The 16,310-nt window shown below is 39.4% G+C and overlaps 1 protein-coding gene across 3 annotated transcripts in view; it reads left to right on the forward strand.

Moving 5' to 3' along the window:
• Positions 1-16,310, forward strand: part of ANO6 (anoctamin 6) — a 220,623-nt gene that overhangs the window by 48,679 nt on the left and 155,634 nt on the right. For 2 of the 3 annotated variants that reach the window (XM_029615974.1, XM_029615973.1), the window contains exon 2: positions 11,004-11,086. The exons of the other annotated variant lie outside the window; for it this stretch is intronic. In XM_029615974.1, the coding sequence (XP_029471834.1) occupies positions 11,004-11,086 (83 nt within the window). The remainder of the gene's footprint in view (positions 1-11,003; positions 11,087-16,310) is intronic. 3 annotated transcript variants of the gene reach the window in all.

The following is a 16,310-nucleotide window of genomic DNA, read 5'->3' on the forward strand; positions in this document are numbered from 1 at the left end:
ATTATATATAAAGAACAGTATTAAAGTGACAGCATTGCTGGGATTACAAGGTAAAGAGGAGGCATTGTGGGTTAATCTGGAAAGGAGGAATGGAACATCTATTTATATTGTTATAATGTACAGACCTCCATCACAGACAGAGGAGATGGATAGAGATTTAATGGAGGATATTCACAGGATTATTTTGAAAGGGGAGGTGATACTGCTGCTAGGGAATTTTAATCTTCCAGATGTTGATTGGAACATACCAAAGGCAGTTATCTTCAAGAAGCAGGGGGATCCTGGATTCTCTGCAAGGAGAACTGTTCTGTAAACTGGTAATGGAACCCACTTAGGAAGGGGCAATACTGAACCTGGTGCTTACCAATGGGGACAGTACTTCTGATATTGTAGTTGATGATCATCTGGGAACCAGCGACCACCGGATGGTGTAGGTCAGTATTAGGAAGCAAGATATGAAGGCTCATTCTGAGGTGAGGGTCCTAGACTTCAGGAAATCTAACTTTCTCAAAATGGGGGAGTACCTCAAGGAGTCGTTAGCTGGATGGGAAAATCAAAGGAAAGTAGAAGAGTAGTGGCCAAAACTAAAAGAAGATTTATTTATTTAAAAGCTTTTGTATACCGCCCTTACAAATAAGAGATCTAAGCAGTTTGCAATGTGTAACATACATAATCTTACAATAATAATGCACATAAACAAATAAGGAAAATATGTCAAGGTATAAGACAGTTAAGACAGATATTAACAACATGTATTCATTAAAAGAAAAATAAAATAAGTGAACAGGAAAATTAAAATAAAACATCAGCTTATACTTTTGTGTCGAAGGTGACAGAGTATACATGACTTTTCAATTTTTTTCTTAAATTCTTTATTTTATCGCAGAATGGTGAATCCAGCGAAAACAGGGAGTAGGGGGGGGCAAAGGGGGGTCGGGCCTGCGAAAGCCAGCAGCAGTGTTTTCGCTGCCACCGCAGTGTTTTCGCTGCCGGCTTTCGCACCCAATAGCACCACCATGAAAGGTGGTGCTATTGGGTGTGCTACTGGCGACAAGAACGTTACTAACCTTATCGCCGCCAGCGAAGACACCGCCATGTCTGCCTCCTCGCTGCCCAAACTCCTCCCCTCGCTGCCCCGACTCCGCCCCCAGCATGCTATCGAACGCGAAAAGGGCCTTTTCGCGTGTGATAGAGGCTTATCGCACGAGTTAAGCATTTGAAAATGACCCCCTTAGTTTGCAAAAACTCAAGGGAAATGTACAGTATTGAAGGTGAAATTCTTCTCACAAAGGAAGAGTGGGATATGGGGGTAATTGTATCTGATGATCTTAAGGTGGCCAAACAAGTAAAAGCCAGAAAGATGCTTGGCTGCATAGGGAGGGCAAATAAGGATGCCCTATTTGCATACTTATAAAAGGCCATGCTATTATGGTTTTTTTCAATGTCCCTTGTAATTATACAAACTGGAACAAACATTGTGGAAGTGATATTCTATACTATTCACTGGAGTTACAGTAATCCGGTCGTAATAAGCTTAGGGAAAAGATGGTGTATTCCACTCGGTGCAAATTCTTCTCAGACGTTTCTCAGGCAAGTCTCCTATTTCATAAAAATCTTTCAGATGGTGGTATCTGTCAGTTTTTCACAGTGGTTTCTGCTTCTAGATTGTGCTATGATATGAAAAGAAGTGTTATGGCTTGAGACTACAATATTTCTTTAAATAAATGCACTCTCTGTAGTCAGAGTGTGGACATTCCATTCTGCTTCAGTATGCAGTGTTATCCAGGGTCTGACATTTTCACATCTCCTTATTTCTTTGTATACTGATACCCAAATGTTTTGCCTGCTCATCACTTTGACATAGGTAAATGACGATGTCATTTTTAACTGCTTATATGATGAATAGTGTTATTGCAGTATGACTTTGCATACATTATCATTTTAAGCTTAAACTCTACAAGCATATATAATGAAGTTAGGAGGTATCAAAGGTTTAGCAATGTTGTAATGTATCTATATTATTCTAGATAAAATAAAATCGCTGTTTTACTGGAAAGGGTTGCTATTAATGCACCTGTTGAGTGCTTCTGCTAGGGCATTAACAATTGGAAATTTTTCTCTTTGTTAGTCGTCATTGCTCAAGTACTTCTTAACATGTTTTGGACCCCTTTATAAAATAAATGTGTTTAAAATCTTGTAACGATGTAGCACAACTGGGATTTTTTTTGGCATGATAATATGTTTTGCCTGGGAATTCTAATTTAAAGGTGAAATAATAGACCCCAGTAAACTCCCATCAGCACTGTGTGCTGCACTGCAGAAAATGCAAACTGTGGTCTCCTGTCCTTTGGTGAGCTGGTAAAGGTTTATTATGAAGGTAATATGTAAGGAGGAACCAGATTCACTGGCAAAGGAAACCACTTAAGCACCCAGAGGTTTAGCATTGGAATTATTCTTTACAGCCTTCAGTCAATATAGGAACTTATATTGTCTAGGTATTCATCCTAGACGAGAAAGAGAGAAAAAAGGGGGGAAATGTAATATTGTGCTACCCTATCAAAAGAAAATCAGCACAGACTTGATTATTTGGTATACTAGTATTTTTTCTTGCATTGATTTTATTTTATACTTACATAACCTATCACTATTAAACAGTTTGTTCTTTTTACAGGGGATTAGACTTTGAGTTAAAATTGGATGTTAAAAGTGTTTGAGTGAGTAAACAGCAGTAATATATTTTTTCCTCAGTAATACAAGCCTCACCACATGGGTACAAGCAAGGACAGTTTCACTGCTTTCCCTGTTACTCTCATCGGGTCACAGATAGCAAAATTATTCACTGTGAAAGGTATTGGTTTCCGTTGATAGAGCAATATTCATTCATTAATGTTAGAAGCCAAGATTTCAACCATAACAAAATAAGAAATAACTGATTTAAAAAAAAAAAAAAAATACAAGCTGTTATCAGAAACAATAGCTCGTGTGATAAGTGTTGCGGTCCCGGGCCTGCCTGGTCCCTGCCATGGCGCTCCTTTCTCGAGGGAGACGCCGTCGATGTTCTGCAGCTGGCCCCACCCCCTAGGTGTGCATGCGCAGGGGCTCAACATTTAAAGGGGCCAGCACGGGAAATTACAGCACTGCCCTGGGATGACGTCAGATGCCCTCAAGGTATATATACCCTGCAACTAGATCTACTCCTTGCCTTGCAACGAGGTTCTCTCTGTCCCAGAGGTTGCTAGTTGCTGTTCCTGGTTTCAGACTTCGGCTTCTGACTTCGGCTCATCCACTGGCTTCTGACTTCGGCTCGTCAACTAGCTTCTGACTTCAGCTCGTCCACTGGCTTCTGACTTCGGCTCATCCTCTGGCTTCTGACTTTGGCTCATCCTCTGGCTTCTGACTTCAGCTTCTGTTTCTGGTCTGTGGCTTCAACTGGTTCTCGGTGTCCTGTTCCGTTACATTCAGGAGGCCTCGCCTAAGTCCAAGCGGCTCGGGTCCTCATGGGCTCCTCCTGGGGGGACCTCGGGCATCCAGTGGTGAAGATCCCTCCGGTCTCCTGCCCTGTGCCGCCTCCCGGCTTCGACATCCACTGTGGGTCTTCCCATGATGCATAACAACACTTAAGAGAAAAGTGTACAACTTTATTATCATAAATTTCAAAAGTGTTTTGGAAATGTGTCCATAAAATATAAAATCACACATACACTCATTCACACCTTAAAAACACAGAATACACAATGGTGCCAGCATATAAGGCTCCAATGAGCCTACACAATTTTACAATACATCTTCAATACAACATGTAACTGAAATTCCCTGTGGATATGCCCACTTACAATCTTTGGTTTTTTTTTACAACCCCCTATTGTAATTAATTAAATTTGAAGAGTTGAGGCGGGTTTCGGGTTTCGTTCCTGGGGCAGCCAAAATAAAATCGGCTCGAACCGCGGGAAAACGAAATTTCCTGCGACGGACCAAAAACGAAAGCTGAACCAAAAGGTTCGGTTGAATCACATCTCTAATATGTGGTGCCTCCTTGGATCAGCCACTAGATGGCCCTAGGTCCCTGCTTAGAAAGTCACCATCTCTTTGAGCTTTCCATCCTTTTCAGCTCCTCACAACCTGGAGGGCTGGGATTGGTTGCCTTAGCCTATTTAGTGATTGTCAGTTTCAGTTAATCTCAGAGGAGTAAGGACGCTGTTTTTCATATTCCTGGTGAGGCCTCCCTGCCTCATCAGGAAATTTAGTTTTGAGGAGATTTCTCACTGTGCACTCTCTGCCAAAGGATCTTCCTCATATTTTTTGCAGTGAGATAGATTTTTGCCAGACCCTCTTTTGGGACTCCTCTGAAGGGCTGAAGACCTGTGAGCCTCACTCTTCTTAGGTGAAGCAAGCACCAGTGACAGTACCTAGCAGCATGAGATTTTTGATGACTAAAATGTATCCTACTTTTAGAGGAGACTGCTGTTTAAACCTTGTATCTTTTGGAGAAGGTTCCCACCAGTCACAAAGAACAACGGCTGAAGACCTGTGAGCCCTAATCTACTCCTTAGATGGGGCAAGCAAAAGTGACAGTATAGCAGCAGTCAGTGAGAGATTTTTGTGTTAGCAAGTATTCTGGTATTGTTTTATGAGGAGGTTTCTGTCTATCCATCCCTCTCCATAAGGGATCCAGGGCTGGGATAGCCTGATTCTTGATTGCCCAAAAGTCACAGAACACCAAGACCAAGGAGAAGGACCAAGATTTTAGAGACACCCTAGGATCCCCACCTCTATGGGACCATGGCATAGGCAGGAATGAACATCTGAACCAAGGTAGGATTTTTCCATGATAAAGGGGATCGTGCCCATCATAGCATTTCACTACAGCTCTGGGACAGTTTATACTAGAGATGTGCTTTGGGTAAAAATGTCGTGTCGGGCTTTGTTTTGGGCGCCCCCCCCCGCGCAGGAATTTTGTTTTTCCTGTGGTTGGTGGTTTGTTTTTTTTCGGGGGCCACTAACTCAAAAATTAAGTTTGTACGAAATTTCGAATTAGGCAATTTCATTGACATTGCCTAATTCAGGAAAAACAATTGCACATCCCTAGTTTATACACTCAGAGTAAAAGTGGTAAGCTAAACCCCAGGAGAGTAAGAGACAGGACACCTACCCAGTAAAGAGAGTCATCTATAAACATCACAGCTGTATCTTTCCATTCTTGATAAATTGGACTGTAATTTTACTTTAAAGAATCAGTAAACTTTTATTTTAGCACCCGGCACATTGTCCTGCCTGTTTGTCCCAGGATCTCACTCCTTGGGATCCACCTCTCACTACACACAATAAGAGAGGAACCCATCACCCCCGGGCCATAAGCTTAAACTTCCCTTCATGAAAAATGATCCACCCCTTAGGGATAAAAAGAGAAGGGAAAAGCACTAGCCAGAGCAGCCCCAGAGAGAAATTAGTTTGTGTGCCCTTGGGAAGTAGAATTCCCCAACAAAGGGTTACATATATCTAACTAAACATTTACATGGGAATTTCAAAAAGAACAATGCCCCCAATTGATGCACCCAGAGCCTCATTAACAGAAATTGCCTTCTCTTCTTTTGAGTTGCCTTAGCGACATCAGGAAAAAGACCAAACCGTTTATTGAGAAAACAAAACTCTGCATTACCACACAATTTTTTTTGAAGATTTCTTTAGAACAGTGACAGCAAATGATATAAATTGCTACAAGATAGAGCAAATATATATAATCAGCATTCCCAAAAATTAGCATCGTGTAATAAAATAGTATTACATTTTATGTCTGGGTAACTCAATGCCTGTTGAGTAAAAAGCTGATTGCTTCTGTAAAACTCCCCTTGGACACACCTTTAAGCAAGTGAGCATGTTTGCTTAAGGTGTGTCCAAGGGGAGATCCTCTGACCAAGGGCGAGGAAAGATGACTATCACCAAGGAGACACAAGTTATGGTGTTCCAAAAGTTAAGAAAAAAGTCTTTAATGAAACCGTTCAAAATCAATTAGTTGCAAGTGGTACAGTCTTTAAGCATTTAGTACCCATAAGCAAGTACACAGATGTATCAGTGGGTTACTTACACTTGCTGTTACAACCTCCTGGGATCCCCTTACACCTGTTCATGTGGTTTAAGCCTTCCTGATTTCCAAGAAGCCTTTTTGGTACCTGAGCATCCAAATGCTAGAATATTTCTCCCGAACACTTCTCCTCTGGACCCCTGGATCAAAGCACCAGATGGGCAGCACTCTCGACACTGTTGATTACCTCTGGATAGGCATCTGACACTCACTTCTTGCTGATCCTGCATAGGTCCTTTGTTTAGACACAGGATTTGGGAAGACAAACCCACAGTGAGAAATGTACTCCTTAGAGTGGTCTTTTCTCCACCCCACCAATGAATCCAACAGGAACAGTTACTTCTAGTTAACTTATGAAAAGCACCACCACAGGGAACTGTCCTTGTGGCCCTCTGTATTCACTATCAGACTCAAGAACTGGGGCAGAAAGCAGGCTTTTCCCCCTTCACCAAACACCTGAAGAGAAATGAGACTGGACTCCTCTCTCAGCTCCAAACACTCTAACCAAAATATGTTCTGGATTCTCTGACCAAACCTTTGAACTGCACCATTGTGATCACTCCTAAAAGGGAGGGTCATACCAAAGAGTATAGTCCACTCACTACACTAAAAATCTCAATATATCCTCTACTGGGAGGAGCACGGACCGAGTGAAGGGACCACAGGTCCCTTTACACTTAACAGTGCTTAAAGTGTGCATTTAACAATGCTCCATCAAACCCAGTATCCTGGCTTCATCAATGGCAAATCTGGGTCATTTAGAAGCATCCACCTGATCCTAATGTGGAGATCCTTTCTCCGTTGCTTCTTCCCAGAATTAAGAGATGGCAATCCCCATGTCTGTCTGGCTAATTGTTAGTGGACTTGTCCTCCAGAAACTTATCCAGACATTTTTTAAACCCAGTTCTGCTGACCTCAAAAGCCAATTTATGATATCAGTACCTTAAACCTGCTCAGGGATGTAGTACTTTGTTTTGTTTTGCATTCATTCCTCCCCCCCCCCCCCCTCTTAGTTTTCCATATGCTTTCTCTTGCTCTCCCTTCTCTTAGCCCCCTCCCCCCCCCCCCATCTGCCCTCTCAACCTCACAGAGCTCTATCTTTCTCTTCAGTGCTCCCCACACTCATCAGTCATCTATTTCACTTTAAACCTCAGTGAATAGATAACTCCTGGAGAAGCAATACCCATGGAGACAAAGTGCCAGCAGAAGCAGCACATGCAACATAGACTCAGAATACATGATTTCTGTCCCTCTTCCCACTCCCCTTCAATCCTAGGGGTCTGTATGGGCTTCCTATCAGAATCCAAAGCAGGCACCACAGATAGGGAAAGAGTGACTGCCATGGGGACAACACTACTTGACAACAGATCCAGGAAGAAGGAAGGAAGCCATATCTCCCAGAAGATCCAGGAGCCTTGGGCACAGTGCAAACTAGATAATATGATATGCAAGCCAAGCTGTGGAGTCTGGTTTAGCGCCAAGAACCAAATACAGGCCAAGTCAAATTAGCACAGGAAAAAGCATTAAGCAATCCAAATCAAAATTTAATTATAGTGTTTTGCAACTTTTTGTGTCTTTGGTTTAATTTATTTTCTCTCTGCTTGTTCCTTCTTTTCTATTGCTGCTATACCTTTATTATGTCTTTTTCTTCACTTTTCAAGCTTATCTTCCTCTAATTTCCTCTAATTTCAAAATGACATCAGGAGATTCTGAACATCAGAATAGACCATGCAGCATTGTACAGAATTGAATCCTACATTATTTTAAAAAAAATGACAAAACAGAATGTTTTATATTCAGTGTTCCCTAAATGTGACTATGAACCAATGGTATAATTGATTTTATCTTGTGGCAGACTGATGCAGGTATCTCAGATGCAACATTTAATTAGATTTCAGCTTTCTGGGGTTTTATTGTTTGATAGTTCATTGTGAACTGCATCAGATGCCTATAACCTAGAACTTTTCTGAATGCAAAAGATGAGCTGCTGTTTAAAAAAAAAAAACAACAAAAAACACACACACACAAAAAGGTTTCAACAAAACAAAAAAGGTTTAAGATGACGTTAATGGAAGACCTCCAGCTAAAAGCCCAAATTCACAAAAACTGAAACCAAATAAACTTGCGTTGCATGGGATATATCTGCCTTTCAATCAACCGCAAGAAAGAAAACATTTTCCATCACAGGTTAGTCTCCTTTAAAATTAGGAAAGGTGTATGTAATTAGCCCCGCTACCCTGTAAGCCCTATCCTCCCTTACGATTTGAGTTAAGTCTTGAGTTAAATTCTGATTTAATTTCTGTGCTAACTTTAAGTTATATTCACACTAAGTTATCCTGAATTCATCTCCCTGTTATATGTAACTTTCTTATGTTTTGCACGTTTTTCCCCCTTGTTTGATGTAAACCGGTGTGATAAGACTTTTGTCTTGAACATCGGTATAGTAAAAAGAAGTAGATAAATAAATAAATAAATAATTTCTACTGTTTTTCCGCTATTGGTTTACCTATTTCTATTTCCTGCTTCTCTGTCTTTTCACTCACCTGAATCCTCTTCAGACCATCCTGACCCCCTATCTTTCTCCTATTTCATTCTCATGTCCTGTAGCCTGGTTTGTTCCTCCTCCTTGCTTTCTCATTTCGCCTTCCTCTCTGTATTTTTTTTATCCCAGCTTACTCTACTCTCCTCACGTTCCACTGACTTCCCTGTTCCCCAAAAATGACTTAGTGGCCGCACTGCTCACTGTGGGCAGAAGATCTGAAATCAATTTTTGCTATTTTAGCACTTAAACATTGCTTTTGTATTTGCTTTGTCATCTGTCTACATATTATTCCCCCCACACTGTTTAACCTACAGCAATCAGATTTTGAGGATAGATATATCTAGATACAGACTAGAAATCAAAATAATATTTCCCATTAAGCTTCTATATTAGCACAAAAACTTGTTTTTAAGGAAAAACACACTTTTACAAATGACTTTGCAGTTCTTTTTTAACTTGTTGAATTTCATTAGCATTTTCCCCCACTGCCTGTATTGGAAGGTTGTTTCATGCATCCAGCATTCGGTCAAGAGATATTACTCTTGGGTCTACCTGTCAAACTGAGAACTTCCTTGCAATATATGAGTCAGCTGCAGTTCAAAATATATGCAGGGATTTATTCAAAGTTATTTCACCAGAACCAAAATAGCAACCTGACTTACATTTCTGCAGGGTAAAACTATAAAGCATAGGGATCATGCAAACAAATTCCAGAATCCAGCCCAGGTCAGTTAATCCAGTTATATCATTCTATGCATTTGACACAAACATCACAAGAATTCTATGGTATTCTTCTACTTACAGAAACAGATACATGAGCACTCATGAGGTCCTTCAGGTCCAATAGATCAACTCACCTCCAGCTCTAGCCCTCACATTGCCAGAACACTGATATTCCCAGCAATCCCTTTTGAACATCTGAGGACTAATCCAGATCCTCAGAGACAAGGTTATGCATCAGGTTGTTAGTATTATGAGCCAGACTCTGCTTAAGCCATACTGAGGCTCTATATGCGAGGCATCCGTCCACGATGGGCAGACCCCGATTGGAGGCCAGCCAGAGCACTTTTGTCCTGATATCACTCCCTTTACTCTCCTAGGGATGACTTTCTGGGTCCCCAAAGGGCTACCCAGATCTAGGCTCAGCCACTCTGTGGCACTATCATGTGAACAGTGTGCTCTGAAATAGATAAGACACAGAATCCTAGATGTAAGTGTAGCCTGGCTGATATTTAATTCTCTTGCATTGTTCCCTACCTCCATTTACATCCCCTGTTACTTTAGGGCAGAGCTTCCCAAACCTGTCCTGAGGACCCAACAGCCAGTCAGGTTTTCAAGATATTCACAATGAATATGCATGAGACAAATTTGCATATACTGAGTCTCCATGGTATTCAAGATATTCACAATGAATATCCATGAGATATTTGCATACAATGGAGCCAGTGCATGCACATATATCATGCATATTCATATGGATATCCTGAAGGCCAGGTCTCTGTGGCACTCCCCTACTCTGAGTTAGATTATAGAATGGAAGTCCGAGCAATTTAATTGATAAGGTAATGCATTAAACTGCTTAGCATAAAATCTTATCTTCTTATCAGCTAAACTTGTTGATTTAATTTTTTTTAGTGTTTATTACAATGCAAGATAAAAACAAGTATGACCAGTACTTGTTCTAATTATTTGTAGGTTTTATAATGGGCACCTGATGCTCATTAAGGAGTAGATGAGACCACCAAACTTATTTTTTTTATTGGCTAAAATGGATTTAATCCAATTTTCCAAGAGTTGAAATGCTAATGCAAACATCCAGTGTGGCATAAGTATATTCATGTGGCTCTTGGAAGGTATTACATCAGCACACTGTTGCTAATAATAAGGAATCACAATATACATATGTGTAGCTTTGTCGATGTGCACCTTACAATCCAAAATAAACAGCATGGTTAGAATGTCCTTGGCTCAAAGTTACTTGCAGAAGGTCACATTATAGAGAATTTGGTAGGTAGACTTTGAACTAGAACCTTCAGGCTTTACAGTTCTATACTATGTCAACTACATACACTTCCAGTGCTCACAGCAAGAAGCCGAGAACCAATAGGTTTATAGCATTCTCCATGAGTTATTTGCTCTGGCTGCATCAGATTTCTGTTGAAGTTTCAGTGCCTTGTACAGTGGCATAAACAATTTGTTTCTTATCACAAATTGTCCAGTAAATGACAAAATAACGAACATTTGCAAGCTGTATAATTCCCAGTATATACTACAAGATTATGCTATTGTACTTGTACAAGCCTGTGAAAAAGACAGGCCAGTCTACTGTTAACTTATTATTCTCACATTTTCATTTTTTTTCTGTTTTTATTTCCTACTTAGTCCTGGACTTCATGGGACAAACTGTTGCTTCTAACTATGGAGCAACGCAGGAAGAACAACCAGCGCTTCATATGCCAGATTTTGTGAGTGTTGCTTTAGTTCAGATTCTTTTATTTGCAATTTTCCTAGCAAATTTAAGCAACTACAACTTCTAAAAGTGGCTATCAAGTCATGAAGTTAAAAATATGTTGCATGCATTTACTTTTAGCTCATGAGATGGTTACTATAATTTCAGTGCTATTATAGAATCATAAAACACAACAGAACATAGCACTGCATTTGGGCTACTAATTCATCTTCCCTGATCCATTCTGCTTCCCATAATAATAATTTGGATTTATATAGTGCAATTCATCTAAAAGTTTGTAATTCTAACATTTCAGAAACATAAGGTACTGTGCATCAACCTCTGGTACAGCAAATTAAAAACAAGAAGCTCCACTTAGAACTAGTGGAGCCTCCTTTCTGGGACACGTGCATATTTGGATTAAGAAAAAAAAAACATGTATGCTGTGGGGTACAGATCCTCTGACATGTCCTGCAAATTTGGTGTGATTAGGTCATCAAACACAAAAGTTATTGGGGTGGAGGAGGCACACACTCACACACACACACACACACAAGCCCTGTAATCTCATGAGCCTTGTTTCCTTCAGAAAGTAGACTAAAAGGGAAAGCAAAGCAGAGGTGAAGGTGTTGTTTGAAATATGTGAGGTACAGGTAATATTTGTTCCTCGCATTTCTAACAATATCTCTATTCTTCGTGATATCAGGAGTCACCGTTACTTTCTTGTTTCCACAGATAGCGAAGATATGGCTCCAACACATTTCTTTTCCTTTTGCAGCTTGGACAGCTGCTCTTTGTCTTGAAATGTCGTTTAGTACTGTGCTTTGCGGTAATTATTAGTCTTAAAAGAGATAAATAGTTGCTATTTTTAATTGAGGAAAATGATACAATGAAAGATTTGCAAAAACCATAGGAATGACCATTTGATTTCAATCATGTAGAGATCTGCCTTTATGAGATCAGAAGTTTCCTCAGCATCCAAAAGATCTGGCAAATCCATATTCTCCCAATGTTTTATTGATGAAAATGTCACATTCCCAGAGAGTCCTTGCTTTCTTAAACTGATTCTTAAACTGTTTTGAATCAGATATTAAAAAAAAAAAAAAGAAGAAAGAAAAAGAATAGTTTCCCACAGCCTCTCATGTTATATATTTTGTTATACATTTATCTCTTTGATTATTTTGTACAATACTAGTCTAATTAGTTGCACTACTGAGTAAAAGAGATGGGAATGGAAGAAAAACAAATGGGGTATAGGGAAATTATTGTGATTGTCCAAAATTAATTGGGATCATGATATACCAATTACACCTACACACACACACACACACACCCCTCCCTCTGCCCCACAGCATAAACTAAATAGAAATATGCCATAATTTATTTTATGTAAATCCAGTGAGTTTGCAGTTATGATGCTGCAGAAATATTCTTCTGAAATGTTTAGGTTTATGTGAAAAATGCTTGTACCTAAATCTCAATTATGAATACTATAGCATCAGTATCAACCAAAGAAATGACAGTGCATCTTTATTAGAGGACTAGCATTTCCCATTCATTTCTGTATTTTGGAAGAAAAATGGATTTCTAGAACACCAGAAATAGCAAACAGTACTCTGTTGTATGCATAACACTGTCTGCTTTATAGCTGCTTTGCAAACTCTCGGGCAGCTTTTCATGTGCATTAGCAGAAATTATATTACCTAAGAAGGTTTGCCTTTGGAGAAACTGCTAAGAGTGTTCAGTCTATTAAGTTTGGATCTTCTCTGCTGTTACTGTTTTAAATGGCATTGTTTTCACAAATGTCATTTAAAGCAGTAACAGCATAGCTTAGTTGGTAGCAGCATCTCAGAAAAGAATTTTCTGCTTAACGTGGGTGGGCTTCAATATCACTTCCTGAATTTTTCCTGTAAATGCCGTCTGATCATGGCCGAATTCACATCTAAGAGATGCATAAGTGAATTATGCATAAGATAAGTTCTCCGTGGTTGTCCAAGTCACCAGCTGACAGGACTTGACATTGATTTACTGCTGCTATATTATTTGACTTATTAAGTGATGTTTTTTAACTGCAGAAAAAAATTCTCTTGAAAATAATTGTATTCGGCACCCTCAATGGGCCATGGGTGAATGATTGAGTGGATCAGGGAACCTCTTTTGATAGAAGTCTCACACGTATACCTGGCTTGCTGATACCCAGTAGTAGTGCAATTTTTGCATTACCTTTGTTCGAACCTTTCGCCTGGTTACGTTTGGTTTGCTGTTCCTAATTTTTGTGAAAACTTCAGTTTTAGGACGGTGAGTACAGGCTTTCAGTTCTCATTGTTTTCACAAAGTCATTCCAAATTAGGACCTTACTTTATCTGTGACAGTACTCAATAATCATTCTGCTGCAGATGAGAAAACAATGGCCATCTCCATTTCACCTCATGGAACTTGCAGGCATGTATGTAAATAGGTTGTTTTGTCTATTCAGTGACATACAAACACCATCAGACTTGACACTAGTATAGAGTGGCCAACAATATGACATTTTGAAATGCAGTTTGGAGACAGTGGTCCAAGTACAGTGGCATATCAGGATACCATTAATTCCTGCAATTCTTTAAAACAGGGCCTTACTAATTTAGCGGGTTATTTTCCTAGCTGCGTTATGGGCTTTTCGCATGCGAAAAGCACCATAACACGATGCTAATTTAGAAAAGGGGTGGAGTTTGGGGCAGGATTTCTGGCCAAGTGGGCTGGCTTTGCAACTTGCGAAGCTATATCGCACAGTTTTAACGTGGCTAATAACTACACCTTTTTCATTTGCGTTATGCTGTGCGATATGGCTCTATCACACTTTGCGATGTTTTCGCACATAGTATTGTTAGTCGCTTAAGCTACCTAACACCACTGAGAGAGAGAGAGAGGCATGGACAGTTTTCAAAAGTTTTTGTTCCCTTTGAAAATGAGGTACTCGCAGATTGTACACCTAGATAAGGAGTCTGAAAATCGCTCCTAATAAAGCAGTTAAATAAAGTAACCCTGCATGTGTCTCACATGTAAGACAGATGAAGATTGGCCAGCTCCAAAGTATGTATGTATGCATGTATATATGTGATTATATGTATGTATGTGTATATATATATATATATATATATATATATATACAAAATACTGTCAATCTAAGGCTTCCAAATCCTCTTCATATAAATCTACAAACCCAATAACCCCAATAGCAGAGGAATAATATGTAAAGAACACTCTCAAGAACTCATATGGGAAATTGTATCAGAAAAAATGTGCTCTCACAGTCGCCTGGCTCTTGCCTACATAGGGCTGCAACCAGTATCGTGTATACGGCACACACAGTAACCTCATTTACACTTTCCCAACAGACAATGTTTTTTTCATTTTTAAACGCCCCAATCACATGACCCAATCTAGAAACAAAACTTTTTTTAATACTTATCTGAACTATTGCTCAGCACCTAAGTGCTCCGAATTTTTTCTCTTTCTTCAACACATATTTCACAATATGATCGCGCCCACTCGTGCTTCAGTCCTTGTCTTATCACTGAACTGTCCGCCACTGTTGTGTGCATTCATTGTTACTTATTCGTTGTTACTTTACGGTGCTGCCGTTTATATACACACTCCCCGGGAGGCATGACTGGGGTTGTTAACTTTCCATTGTGAAAGTTGCAAACACCTCTCACAAGAATAATGGGCAGCCCCAACAAAACCCATTTGTTGTTGCTATTTATTGTAAATCACTTTTAACTTACCCTTGGATAGCAATCAATTTTGATAACATGAAGAACCTCCTACCGCATACTGTATACTACTTTCATCCTCTTTATCCCTACCTTCAGTCCAGCATCTTTATTCCCCCTATCCCCACCCTTTTTCCTCCTTCCCGCCCCATTCACTCTTTCTCTTCCCTGTCCACGTCTACCTCCCCTCTTTCCCTCTACCCCCTCCTGCATTTCCATAATAAACTCACTTTTTTTTCTATCATGTTATCCCTGGATCACACATCACCTGAAGAATTGAGCCAAAAAATCTAACATAAACTTCAAATTTTTCCTAAATAGCCAAGCGCACGTCTAGACTATGCATATCTTGGCCTGACATTGCATTTATCTGAAAACTTAGCTATAAGACATTACAAGAAAAATGCCTAAGGGTCATATATGCAAAACTGCCTTTAAAATCATTTGACAGTATTGCAGCAACAATTTTAGAAAACGGATACAAGATCTTATTCAGATGATATCTAACACCTCATAGATTAAACAAAATATAACAACAGGTGTCAGTTAACTGTTGGAGACAAATAAAGAATAAAGAGATCATAAAGCATAAATAGAAATATGCAGACAAAAACTGAACTGGAAACTGCCAGACACTGTATGCAGTGCAACATTACAATTCCTCATAAAGCATCAAACAATAAAATCAAGAAATATAAAACATTAATTATAATATTTATTTATTTATTTATTTAGAGATTTTTATATACCGCGATACGTATAGATATACATCACCTCGGTTTACAGTAATCAATAAATTAGCAACAGGCTTTACATTCAACAGGTAATACAGTAAGAAAACAACAGGTAAACAACCAGTTATACAGGAAGTAAACAAATAACAGCCATAGGCTTTACACAAATAACAGGTTTCAGGAGTACATACTATAACTCTTTTAACTATAAAAACCAATGCATATTCTATTTCAACAACGAAGCAGGAAAGAAAATATGCCATTAACCTGTTAAAGGCCTAATCCAATGTCAAGTTAATGTCAGATCACAGAAATTGCACAACGGGAGAGAAGGAGTAAATGGAGAACAGAGAAATTAGCAGATTGAAACAAACATGGGGAGTGAAGATGAACAGGGAGCTGGTGAAATTAAACATGAAAACTGCATTTCAGATTAGTCAATGATCATTGAGTGAAAGCTTGTTCAAACAACCAGGTTTTGAGGTTTTGTTTGAAAGTTTTATGGCAGGATTCGAGACGTAAGTCCAAGGGCATATTGTTCCAGATGTTGATACCAGCTATGGAGAAGGAACGGTCTCTTGTGGACACGTGTTTGATGTGTTTGAGTGGATGAGAGGCTAGTTTAGCTTGGTGGATATTTCTAATTGGTCTATTAGATGTGCGGATTATAAACTGATCAGAAAACCATTGCATCTCTTGGTTGTGTATTGATTTATGAATGAGTGAGAGTACTTTGAAAGTAATTCTG

Source organism: Rhinatrema bivittatum, chromosome 9 (genome assembly GCF_901001135.1).
Source record: "Rhinatrema bivittatum chromosome 9, aRhiBiv1.1, whole genome shotgun sequence".
Lineage (NCBI taxonomy): Eukaryota > Metazoa > Chordata > Amphibia > Gymnophiona > Rhinatrematidae > Rhinatrema > Rhinatrema bivittatum.